The sequence below is a fragment of the Hypomesus transpacificus genome, chromosome 13, assembly GCF_021917145.1.
Source record: "Hypomesus transpacificus isolate Combined female chromosome 13, fHypTra1, whole genome shotgun sequence".
In the NCBI taxonomy this organism is placed as follows: domain Eukaryota; kingdom Metazoa; phylum Chordata; class Actinopteri; order Osmeriformes; family Osmeridae; genus Hypomesus; species Hypomesus transpacificus.
The window spans coordinates 10,024,396-10,037,547 of record NC_061072.1 but is presented as its reverse complement, the minus strand read 5'-3'; the positions used below and the strand labels follow the sequence as shown (position 1 = coordinate 10,037,547).

At 43.1% G+C, this 13,152-nt stretch overlaps 3 protein-coding genes across 3 annotated transcripts; 1 reads left to right on the top strand and 2 right to left on the bottom strand.

Moving 5' to 3' along the window:
* Positions 1–501: 501 nt before the first annotated feature.
* Positions 502–5,323, bottom strand: LOC124475540 (7-methylguanosine phosphate-specific 5'-nucleotidase-like). Its single transcript, XM_047032238.1, has 10 exons — positions 5,127–5,323; positions 4,682–4,756; positions 4,342–4,440; positions 3,958–4,027; positions 3,796–3,842; positions 3,594–3,679; positions 3,377–3,466; positions 1,328–1,490; positions 936–1,133; positions 502–769 (listed from the first exon to the last, which is right to left on the bottom strand). The coding sequence occupies exons 1-10, from the start codon at positions 5,127–5,129 to the stop codon at positions 659–661; spliced, it is 942 nt and encodes a 313-aa protein (XP_046888194.1). The 5' UTR covers positions 5,130–5,323; the 3' UTR covers positions 502–658.
* Positions 5,324–5,770: 447 nt separating this feature from the next.
* Positions 5,771–8,427, top strand: LOC124475537 (kelch-like protein 10). The gene is made up of 5 exons (XM_047032232.1): positions 5,771–5,919; positions 6,110–6,599; positions 6,829–7,443; positions 7,599–7,748; positions 7,982–8,427. The coding sequence occupies exons 1-5, from the start codon at positions 5,771–5,773 to the stop codon at positions 8,339–8,341; spliced, it is 1,764 nt and encodes a 587-aa protein (XP_046888188.1). The 3' UTR covers positions 8,342–8,427.
* Positions 8,428–9,853: 1,426 nt separating this feature from the next.
* klhl11 (kelch-like family member 11) lies at positions 9,854–13,133 on the bottom strand. The gene is made up of 2 exons (XM_047032666.1): positions 12,558–13,133; positions 9,854–12,342 (listed from the first exon to the last, which is right to left on the bottom strand). The coding sequence occupies exons 1-2, from the start codon at positions 13,121–13,123 to the stop codon at positions 10,758–10,760; spliced, it is 2,151 nt and encodes a 716-aa protein (XP_046888622.1). The 5' UTR covers positions 13,124–13,133; the 3' UTR covers positions 9,854–10,757.
* Between the last annotated feature and the right edge of the window lie 19 nt (positions 13,134–13,152).

Here is a 13,152-nt window from a genome sequence, read left to right as displayed (position 1 = left end):
AAAATTACATTATCAAATACATATGTAAAACAGTTCCAAAATGCATCTAGTTAAAAGTTTAAATAAAAAGGTGCACCATTGTGGTTCACAAGCTCTGTGTACACCATCACAGTGTCTAAAATATACATTGGTGTAAACCTACTCCTTAACAAGTCCTGGAAAAGATATTTCAATAATAGGGGTGGGGGAAACAATTGATTCTCGAATCATGACCCCAAGAATCGAATCATATGGTACCAAAAGATTCCCACCCCTATTAAATAACATCTTACATTTTGAGGTTCTTCCGTGGCAAAATACATTTTAGTGAAGGGTTAGCTCACCTCCATTGAGAACTTAGAGATGTAGACATGTTGTACCAACGCATTAAAAAACCGCTGGATACCAACATTGGGATTTACAAGAAATGTTGATAAGACTCCAACCATACAGTGACAGTAAACATCTTTCTTTTTTTTATAGCTTTTAACTGGTTGAGGTAATTGAGGGTGCACCAGCATGCAGCGTTGTGGAGCAACCATGTGGAACTAGTCGAATGCCTCATTCTTGTGACGGGTGTTGCGTGTCCCATCATGCGATTGATTGTGGTTCCTGTCACAACCCCTATGCAAACAGGAAGTAATCAATGCTTGACTTGTCCCACTGTCACACCATTTCCTCACTTGCCGGTGGTGATGTAGTTGAGGACAGCGTTGGGGACATCCATGGTTTCATCCTTCACCACAACAATGTCGTAGGAGTTGATGTAGGACTCCTTCCTCTCCTCCACCTGGGGAAAACAAGACGGCAGCCAAAGATCAAGTCCAGGAATCACGAGGTTTGTTACGTGCCGTTTTGCAAACTCCCAGTCCATAGTCCATCAAGTGTGTATGGTACCTTTAAAGTGAAATCTTGGAGGTTGCATGTTTAAATGACCCCCAACAAGGTCCCCTCACCTGGTCGTTGAGGAAGCCAATCGTGACGATGTGCTGAGTGGCCACTCCGTCTGCCATGGTGAGGTCTCCCAGAGAGTCCCCCAGCAGCAGCACGTTGGGGCGCTCCTTCAGCTCCAGGAAGTGTGCCGTGTGGAGGAGGGCACCCTCCCTCTTGTTGAAGGTGTGAATCAGCTGGCCCTTGAAGGACCGCAGTATTCCCTGGAAAAGAACCAGGGTCAGGAAGGACCATCACCTGGGGACTTCAAAAGATCCCTTAAGTAGTGTGGGGTTTGGGACATTTGATTAAAAAAAACGTTGACATGGGCAATAAGACCATTGGCATCGCTAAACCATTGTTAGCATGTTTCGTGATCAAATGAATTCGATTTGGATCAAAGGTTTCTAGCACTTACACAGTCATCAAAATCCATGTAGTTAGACATGATGTGAACGTTGGGGTGGAAGACCTGGTTTTGTCTGATCACCTCCTCCAGGATGTCTCCCACTCCAGCTGAGAAGATCAACAGAGGCACATGCTGCTCCTGCAGGTGGTCAAAGAACCCCCTGTAGCCCTCCCTGGAGAAATCAACAGCACAGGAGAAGGAATAGTATACTGTATTATCTATTACACAAATGTATTATTGTCTCCTAATCACAGCACAACTATTTACCTAATCAGGAGCCACTCATCAGTTTATAAGCGTGCTACAATATACAGTGCCCTCCAAAAGTAATGGAACAGTGAGGCCAATTCCTTTATTTTTGCTGTAGACTGAAAACATTTGGGCTTGACATCAAACGATGAATGTGAAACCAGAGATCAACGTTTCAGCTTTTATTTCCAGGTATTTACATCAGGATCTGATGCACAAATTAGAAAATATCACCTTTTTGTTCGAACCCACCCATTTGTCACGTGAGCAAAAGTATTGGAACATATGACTGACAGGTGTGTTTTGTTGCCCAGGTGTGTCCTATTACATACATTATTCAATCAATAAATACCACTGAATGTCTACACTCAGGTTCAGATTGGGTAAGATAGGTTTTGTCTATGCAGACTGTATTCAGAGGTGAAAACAACATGAAAACCGGAGCGCTGTCTTTGGGTGAAAAACAAGCAATTGTGAGTCTTAGAGAAGATGGAAAATCAATCAGAGCCATTGCAGAAACATTGGCCATAGCCAGTACAACCATTTGGAATGTCCTGAAGAAGAAGAAAACTACTGGTGTACTAAGTAACAGACGTCGAACAGGTAGACCAAGGAAAACATCAGCAGTTGATGACAGAAACATTGTGAGAGCTGTAAAGAAAGACCCTAAAACAACTGTTAGTGAGATCAGCAACAACCTCCAGATGGCAGGAGTGAAGGTATCACTATCTACTGTTCGCAGAAGACTTCATGAACAAAAGTACAAGGGCTACACCAGAAGATGCAAACCACTCATTAGCAAGAAGAATAGGAAGGCCAGGCTGGAATTTGCCAAAAAGTACAGAGATGAACCTCAAAAATTCTGGGACAAAGTTTTATGGACTGATGAGACAAAGATTAACTTTTACCAAAGTGATGGAAAGGCTAAAGTTTGGAGAAAGAAAGGAACTGCTCATGATTCCAAACACACAAGCTCATCTGTGAAACACGGTGGAGGTAATGTCATGGCTTGGGCTTGCATGGCTTCTTCTAGGACGGGCTCATTAATCTTCATTGAGGATGTAACACATGATGGCAGCAGCAAAATGAACTCGGAAGTCTACAGAAACATTTTGTCTGCCAATTTAAGGAAAGATGCAACCAAACTGATTGGCAGAGCCTTCATCATGCAGCAAGATAACGACCCAAAACACACTGCCAAAACAACAAAGGAGTTCATCAGGGGCAAGAAATGGAAGGTATTAGACTGGCCAAGTCAATCTCCAGACTTAAACCCTATAGAGCATGCATTTTACCTGCTTAAGAGGAGACTGAAGGGAGGAACCCCACAAAACAAACAACAACTGAAAGAGGCTGCAGTGAAAGCCTGGGAAAGCATCAAAAAGGAAGAATGCAAAAGTTTGGTGACGTCAATGGGTCACAGACTTGCTGCAGTTATTGAAAGCAAAGGATTTGCAACTAAATATTAAGTCTTATTCACTTAAATATGTTTTAAGTATATCTGTTCCAATACTTTTGCTCACATGACAAGTGGGTGGATTCAAACAAAATGTGATATTTTCTTAGTTGTGCATCAGATCCTGATGTAAATACCTGGAAATAAAAGCTGAAACGTTGATCTCTGGTCTCACGTTCATTATTTGATGTCAAGCCCAAATGTTTTCAGTCTACAGCAAAAATAAAGGAATTGGCCTCACTGTTCCAATACTTTTGGAGGGCACTGTACACAAAGTATCACAAATCAGTCTAGCCATACTGTATGGACAACTCCTTGTAAGCAGAGAGTCATTGTGATATGGCGGGACTAACCTGAGCATAGCGCTGGACTCTTTCACAACCTGGGACAGCAGGTCTTTACGGATCTTCTGCTGGATAAGCAGCTCGTGTACCTTAGTCCACCTGTAGACATCATGCAGTGGACAGTACAGTAAACAAACCCTGTTTGAAACCTGCATGTGTGTTATACATTTAGATGTAGAATACAGTATGTGCATGCAGTGATTGCACTGTGCTGTCAGACTCCTACCATTCCACCATGAGGGGCAGCTTCTCTTTAACGGTGAGGGCAGCATCAATCTCAATAGGGTAGTAGGTGTTCAATAACTCCCTCATCTACAGACAGAGGTGTGAGAGCTTTACAGACATCTTCTTTAACAATACTATAGATAACATTATTATTATTTTTTTAGAGCTGTTCTCCTTTTATTACATTCTTGTCATAAGCTCACCTGGTTCCTACAGTCCTCACTGAGGATCAAGCTGTTATCCAAGATATCTGCAAGATTGTGTTAGATGTTTAAATAGCATACTCATTTTTATGTTAAGGGAATGTTAGGTCAATATATTATTTCTTCCGGGACCCTGTGTTGACTGGGGTTGGTGGTACTCACTGTGAGTGGTGGGACACCTCCTCCCGTTGTGAGCAAATCTGGTGAGTGTCATATCAAAGTCAGAAATCACCTGTAGAGACCCAACCATGTTTAGAATACAGTTTCCTACCTACACCCAAATGGTACACATCCACTCACTCATATTACATGATGAGTTCAGGATGGTGTTTCACCAGCTAAATCTTAGGACAAGGAAAACTGGTTTGGGTCTATGGTTTGGGTTAAATTAGCCAGACGTGTTTAGTCCCAACAAAGAACAAATAAAGGAAGTGTCAAGGGCAGCTGAGACAAGCTCACCTAGAGAAATGAATGGGCAGGATGAACACTGAGTAATGTATGTCATCTATAGAGGGCAGTGTGGGATCAGATTGTGGTTTGTGCTACCTGGAGGGTGCTGGGTCCAGCTCTGTGCATGGCCTGTATGGTCTCTTCAACTCTGCTGCGGTCCCTCATCAGCACTGAGGACTTGGCCAAGTCAGGGATCTATAAAATAGGCTGAGGTCAAGATTTAATTTAACCTCAAACTACTATAAAATTACACTACAGCCAAGTGGATGTATGCTGCGAATGCACTGCTTTGTGCACATACTGTGATACAAATTATTTAACATAATATCTGAAAGGTAAGAACAACTCAAAGCAAATGGAACTGGACAAATTCTAAGCAAATATAGATATGTATTAGAGGCAGCTGAACATTCTTAAAAGCAGAGCAAATTCTAACCTCATACTTGGTCAACTGGTGCCAGATTGCAATGGCAGTCCGCACCGGCATATTAATCCAGGGTATGTGGTATAACTGAGCATAAAACAAAAAAAATAGGTTTAAAGTGGATTCCCAGTGCAATGAACAACAATGTAACAATGTTTTTCAAAGTTTCAAACACAAACAAAACAAAAATCATTAAATAAGCGCAAGAAAACACATTTTCCATTAAAATAATAACCCTTTAGCCCAAGTTTACACGAGAAACGTTAGCTAACTAATCATTTCTTCACGTTATGCATTAAGCATTGCATAGGGGGGACAGTGACTACGTGGAATCTTACATAAGAATGTGGTTTTAGAAATAGAATTTTAAAGTGTATCATTTGACTGAAATATCGCAAGCTTGCAATTTAGCTATCTTGCTAGCTACTAACAGCTAGCTAGTGTTTAACCTACTTACCATTTTAGGCCTTTACAAGGAGGTGAGAAATACTTTAAATAGATTGTTTCATAAAACGCGGTGAAAGGTACGTAGCCTATAAAAAAATTAATATAAAAAAATTGCTAAAACGTTGATACATTGGTGCCCAGTAAGCTTTGTTTACTGGTCTAAAGATAACTTTGTACCACTTCCAGCTTCCCTGTTTGAACAGCTACATTAGAAACAATGGTTCCGGTGTCTTATGTTCCTATCTATGATTGCTTGAGCTAAAGCAAATAAGAACACACATTAAAATAACAGCAAAATTATCATTCCATACCCTTCCTAAAATGTCATACATGTATCTATGTTTAGGTATTTTGATGGAAAATAAATATAAAAATAAGACATCCAGTTTATGCTCGGTAGACACCATTAATATGACATTTAGCTCTACCTTTTTTAATGAGAAACTGGCCATGTTACCATGGTAAAGGTGGCAACATGACTACTGCTTTGCATCCACAGAGAAATGGACATGCCATTGTGATGTATCAATGCACGGACACTCTAGAACTTGGGGAGAATTGGAACACAGCTACTTCTCCCAATGCCATCAAACTTTTTGCACACACTAAACTTGCTAACAACGTGGAGGTCTGTACCACTTCAAATATATTTAAATGTGCAATATGGACAAGACCAACGTGGCTTTTAATATTTTTAATGAGTTACGGCTGGAGGGGCAGCTCTGTGATGTGGTCATCAAAGTTGATGGGGTTGAGTTCAAAGCTCATAAGAATATCCTGTGTGCATTCAGCTCCTATTTCCGGTAAGAATCTTTGTCCATTTAGAAATGGTTGATAAAATAATCAGTTACATTGTTTTAATGATCTATAAGGACTTATATACTTGATCAACAAATCTATCTCTGTGGTGTACCCATATACTGTAATGTAACACTACATCAAATGTGTCTTAACCACTTTGTAACAACTGAAATGTAACATACTTTCCGACAGTGCTCTGTTCACCAGTGGCTGGAACAACTCAGAGAAGAGTGTGTATACTATCCCTGGCACCACTCCTGAGATGATGAGGCTGATTATTGAGTTTGCCTACACTGGAGCTCTCCCTGTCACCGAGGACAATGTGGAGAGACTCCTGGAGGCTGCAGACCAGTTCTGCATCACAGGGATAGTGCAGGCCTGTTGCGAATTCCTGGAGTCGCAACTGTGTCTGGAGAACTGCATAGGCATCTGCAAGTTTGCCGACTTCTACTCCTGTGACGAACTGCGCAGCAAGGCATTCCTCTTCACCCTTCATCACTTTGAAGACATCGCCAAAGTGTCTGAGGAGTTTCTGGAGCTGTCGCTGGTGCAACTCTGTGACCTCATCGAGAAAGACAACCTCAATGCCAAGCAGGAGGACCAAGTGTACCAGGCCATTCTTCGATGGGTCTCTCATGATCTCTCAAATCGCAAGCACTCCCTCCCCGTGCTCCTACCAAAGGTGACAGTCTCCTCTTTAGATAGTGTCATAGGTCATAGAGACCTGAAATGCTTGATTCACCCCACTTACAGTCAGTTTTTTTATGTTAATATATTTGATTGGTGGGAAGGTAAGCAAGCAACATGTTCAACGTATGTGGGAAAGATGTGTAAGATGTAAGGGGATTTGAAAACATTTCTACTACTATCTTTGGATGACCAAACTATTTGCTATTGTGTCATCTATATAGGTGCGTATGGCTTTGATGACCCCTGAAAACTTCCTAGACAGCATCAGGAATCACCCTCTTGTAAAGGAAAGTTTAGAGTGCAAAACCATTGTCCTCAACGGCTTGAAGGCCTTGTATGAGCTCAACATGCATGGTCCCTCCAACATGTACTTTGGTAACCCCATGTCCCGCCCTCGCCTTCCCCACAACATCCTATTGGCCATCGGGGGCTGGAGTGGTGGCAGTCCAACCAATGTGATTGAGGCATATGACACAAAGGCTGACCGCTGGGTAAAGGTGGCCCAAAATGATACCTCACGGGCTTACCATGGCGCCGTGTACCTCGATGGCTTTGTCTACTGCATCGGTGGCTTTGATAGTGTGGACTACTTCAACGACGTACGCAAGTTCAACCCCATCACTCGCACCTGGCACCAGGTGGCACCCATGCACTCACGGCGATGCTACGTCAGTGTGGCGGTGCTGGATGGCTACATTTACGCCATGGGTGGCTTTGATGGCTGTTTGCGAATCAACTCTGTCGAGCGCTATGACCCTGAGACCAACCAATGGACTCTTATAGCACCAATGCATATGAGGAGAAGTGACGCCAGCGCTGCCACACTCAATGGACAGGTGGGTACAAGCAGGAGACCACAGACTGTAGGAGAACATTCTTATTATATTCCACTAAGAAAGTGGGATATAAACATCATCTATCCGTTTACGACTTTCATTATAAAAACTCAGTCAATTATGTGTGAATATTATGGGGGCCCTTCATGGGTCAGGTCTACATTTGTGGAGGCTTCAACGGGGAAGAGTGCCTATTCAATGCAGAGAGCTACTGCCCCAACACCAACCAATGGACCCTGATTAAACCCATGACCTGCCGACGGAGTGGGGTTGGGATTGCTGTTTACCACAATCAGCTCTATGCAGTAAGTCTCACCACACATCTTAAGTGGAGGCTTTAGAGCTGAACAAACTACTGGTTGCAAGCATAAGAGGGGTGTGTATATATATATTTTTTATGACTGAACATTGAAGATATAGTGATAAAATAGAACACTGTGCTTAAATTAATGAGTTGACCTTCAAAGATTATGGTGCTCTGTTCCTTATTGTGAATAACAGGGGTTGATTTCAATTCATACTTTTCATATCCAACAAGGTTGGAGGTTTTAACGGTGCAAACCGTCTCAAGACTGCAGAGGTGTACAACCCACTTATCAACAGTTGGCGTACCTTGCCTTCCATGTTCAACCCTCGTAGCAACTTTGGCATTGAGGTGGTAGACAACATGCTCTATGTTGTGGGAGGATTCAACGGCTTCAACACCACCTTCAACGTGGAATGTTACAACGATAAGACGGATGAGTGGTATGATGCCCAAGACATGGCTATCCTTCGGAGTGCCCTCAGCTGCTGTGTGGTGCCTGGCCTGCCCAATGTAACAGATTACATAGTCCCACGTGACAGTCCTCTGGCCTGTGGTGAAGCAGGGAGCACACCTGCTTCTGGGCACGTGTGACTGATCCTCCAGAATGACCCTGCCAGATGCCTACTGACCTTCAGAAAATTCAACAACAAAAAACGTAAACAAAAAAACTTTACATATTCCATAGTAATTTTGCCACTTGAGACTATTTTATACTAAAGTCTAGGAAGCACACATAGGAAAATCACTAACTGCATATTAAATACTCTACTGAATTGAAATATTCTATAACTGCATTTTGTTACATCTTTCCACAACATAAAATGTATATTATCGCCATATGAAATATATTTTTATTTCAGATTAAGAACACTTACAGCAAGCTGTGCTTCATAAAACGTTACATTAAGGTCAATTCATATTTCACATTACTGAACATATAAGACAGCAGAAGGAATAGGGCATTGTTTTGATACTTAATTTAGATGTAATTAATATCATTTTGCCAATCCATTAAAGCAAACAAGTTCAACGGCCTACAAATGGCATTTACAAATCAGCAAACAATATCATTGTATACTGGACTATGTAATGTACATTTGGTATACAATCTAAGTTTAGTAATGGTGTAACCTGTGTTGTAAAATCAGGGTAGATGTAAATAAAGGATCTCAATTGAGGCTATAGATCTCACAGTTAAATATATATCCACACAGATTTATTAATTTGGGGGAATGTAACACACTGTGAATTAAAAGAACATGGTGGTAGCTACAGAGTTTATGAATCTCAGAGCAAGCACATCCAATTGAAGATCCATTTAGGACACAATAATAGGTTTCTCTAGAGTCTTCAAGATAAACATTTTAAGAAAAATAGGAGCCACAGAGCAGCAAGCACACAATGTAACAGTAACCACATGTATGGTAAACAACAGTGGCTTAACACAATTTAATGGATTAAGGAATGAATAGATTTAATCTACTAACTCTCTAGTATACAAACAATGGCTGGGCTCTTTTTGTACACTGGGTTAACTACAGCTGCGCTTGGTCTGTCATGGAATGGCTAGACGATCACATTTTGGTATCAGTGGCAATTTCAAATGTAATGTAAGATCTTCAACTGCCAACTGTAATTCAACACAAAACACAAACACAAGTGCCGGTAGCCATGCTTGTGAGCATATGGGAATGATACAACAGCAAGGAATGTTACGTTACTTAGGAACAACAGAACTACTCTAAATAACAATGGTAACCCTATGTTACAGTCATTTAATTACCCAACTATTTGCAAGTGAGCAATGATGATACAGAATATTACCTTTCAGTTAATTAATCCAAAGAAAAGCCACATTTGACCTAATATTACAAAATAAAGAGAAAGTATCCACCCTTCCAGAATAAGCTAATCATACGGCATGCTCTAAAGATATAAAGATAACAGCACGCCACAGTTATAAATATTACTGTGATATTTGGAACATTAACACATTTTCTAAGGTTTTTCATGTAGCATATCCATAAAATGGGAGACAAACATAGAATAACGTCTCCAAATTAAGTGCTTCTTGTTCCATCCTGATTTCTAGTGCTGATTTAGATTGTATGTGCTATGCGTTATTTTATTATTATTTTATATATTTTTTATTCATATTAAAGATAAACCACAAATCATAAAGCACATTCCTCATTATAAATATGTAGTGCAAAGAAGGCCATGAAGGAATTTACTATTTGGGTTAGGGGGGAGGACAAATATTAAAGCTTAGTTCTCAAACCTATACCCATTTCACACATTGGCATAACACTAACATATTTACTCTTCTAGTTCAGATATTTCCTGTACTAGTCACAAAAGTTCCACCCTTGGTTTCCGATTAGGTACAAACATGCAAACGATCTTAACCAATTGTACACAACGCCTGAATTGCATCAGCTATTGCAACCGTCAGCTCTACTGGAAAACATTGTTTAACAGTACAATGTAATTTACAAGAATCATCTAAAGCCCATTCTCTTCACTGTAAAGAAGCAATATGGACTTGTTTGGCCACACTATGTTCTGGCATGTTCTCAGAGAACATTAAAGAAGAGCATTAAGTCATGTAGGCCATCACAGTGAACAAAATGTAATACCAATGAATCCACGTTCAGCCGGAATGGAACTGTCAAACCGACAACAGAATAAGAGGATCAAGGTAAGCATATGTAAGTATGTAAGGCCAAAAAGCAAGCTCGATCATTCAGGATTGGAAACATCATTTCAATAAATATGTAAATATTTAAATTTTTTATTGTCGGATCATTCACAATTCTATAAACATTTTTTATTTAAAGTCACTCTCCCTTCCTACAGACCTGAGCAAATTCAACCCCATACATTTCTTCACTTGAAAACAAAAAACAACATCCGGTGGCACAGAAAGGGCACAGTCCTAGCTAAACAAAGAATGTGAATTTGGTGCTGTGAGAAATGCTGCCCTCTAGAGGTAATGAAAGGGAATTCAGCACTCTATCTGCGACTGCAGTTGCCTGCGCAAGGTGAGGGTACGCCGGTGCAGCTGCTGCATCTGCTGCATGCGATCCCGTTGACGAGCCAGGTTCTGGGGCATGGGGTAGCGCTGGCAGCCGTACAGGAAGCGGTAGGGGATGCGGACGTGGCAGGCGGTGGCCCTGCAGCGGGGCTGAGGCATGGGCGGCAGCAGCATCCAGCGCTTCCTCTCTGCACAGTACCGGTAGGCCTCCTTGCGGTACTGCTTGTCGACGTCGTCGCTGTTTTTCCAGCCGCCGATGATGAAGACGTCGTCGCCCAGGTAGCAGATGGCGGTGCCCTCGATGCTGGTGACCTCTGGCGGCAGGCTCTCCAGGATGTCGTCCGAGATGCGGGCGCTGATCTTCTGCTTCGCCGCTTCGTCTTGCACACCGTAGCTCTTGGGGCAGCAGGAGGCCGTGTGGTAGAAGTTGGTAGGCGCCACGGCCATCTGGAAGACGCAGTAATTGTCGATGAGGGGCAGGGAGTCCACTTCCTGCCACTGGCGGCTCTCCGTGTCGTAGCGCGTCGTCACCGTCTTCAGCCCGTCTTCGTTGTCCGTGTCGACCGGCGTGCGAGCCGTCACGTAGACGTAGCGGTCCTCCACGCTCACCGCCTTCACGTCCCGTAAGATCTTGGGCGCCGACTCCAGGTTGAGCCACTTGTCCTGCTCGGGCTCGTACACGCTCACGTCCTTGAACCCCGGGCTGAAGTTTCCGTGGCCCCCGATGCTGTAAAGGATGTTCTTGATGCTGGTTAGGCCAAAAGAGTGCTTGCGGGTGGTCAAGTTGCTCACCTGTTCCCAGGTGTTGCGGTTTGGATTGTAGCGTTCCACTGTCTTGGCAAAGCCTGGTTCCATGGAGCCCGCAACATAGACATGGGAGTCTGTTACTGCTATAGCATGACCGTCAAGGTGATTATGGATGTGCGGAAGGTTGACCCAGCGATCCTCAGCCACAAAGTAGCCCACGCACTCACTCAGGTAGTCACCGCCCTCGGACACTCCGCCGACCACCATGATAACGTCCATGTTCTGTCCAAAGCGTGGCTGGAAAGCCGCCATGTAATTGGCCCAGAATTCGAGGTCCGCTGATTTGAGGTTTTCTAAGCGAATGGCATGGCCCTCAACGGCATCTGACACCAGCTGCAAGCACGCAGAGTTATTACCCACCAGAGGCTCCTTCTTGACCACCCGTGTCAGGTAGGTGGGCATGATCTGTGGAAGCCTGAGGAGTCGAAACAGCTCCTCAAAATATTTATCCCTCTCTTCACCATTGCGCTGCACCCATTTGACAATAGCCTCGAACAGCACTTCCTCTGAGTCCACAGTGATCTCCGCATCAGACAACCAGTCCCTGACCAGGTGGAAAGGCAGGGTGTAGAATTCATCATCCTGGATGACCTTGTGGAAGTTGCGTCTTATCATGTCAGCAGCCCGCAGTGCTAGCTGGTCCAAAGTGTACATATGAGCTAGGCTGTGCACGGCTACACAGTTGGTCAAGCTCAATTTCTTCTTCAGGAACTCGCCACAAAAGTTCTTCAGCTGCACCAGCAGGAATCTGATACATAAAATCATCACAAATAATACAATATCTGAAAAACTAAGGTAGGCAACCAAGCAATATCTCTATTGCTTAAGTCTATAGTAAGCCTTAACAAGATACTGTCCATTTCTACCTGAATCATGGAAAATTGCGTTGCATACACGCAATGAATAATGCGTTATGGTTATTCTTTACATTGAGTTTGTTTGTGGTGTGTGTATTTTGCCTACCTGTCTGCAAGTTCCAGTACCTCATGCACATTGGCAGTGCTGACACGTATTTCTCCTGTGTATATGAACTGCATGACGCTTTCAACTGTCTCTGGATCTGGCCCTGTTTCAGAACTCCATTCTTTCATGTTCACCCGGCCAGACAGCGACTCCGAAAACTGTCCTCCCAGTAGGGGAGAGAAATAGTCTGTAGCTGCGGCGAGAACCGAGCGATGGGCAGACAGTTCAAAACTTTGTACCGTGTCACTGGATGCTCCGCAACTGAATACCAACGTTACATCACAGAACAAACCGGCCTTCCTCTGCTCGTTTTGCCGACGAGAGAGCTCAGAGCAGTGGGTCGACGACGAAAATTCCTCAGCCTCTTCAGATTCTCCATCCGCCGCGAGCGTCCCAGCTGTGCCGCTTCCAGTGTTACCGCCTCGGTTTGTGTCCTCTGGGGTCGGTGCTGCGGCTGCCATAGCAGCAGATGTTGGTCGCAATCGCAAAGTAATATTATGAACTAGCTTAGGAAAGAAGTCATACGCACATATCACACAAGTAAACAAATACTCAAATCTGGACATGCGTAGTGATGGCAGGAAGTACACGTTGT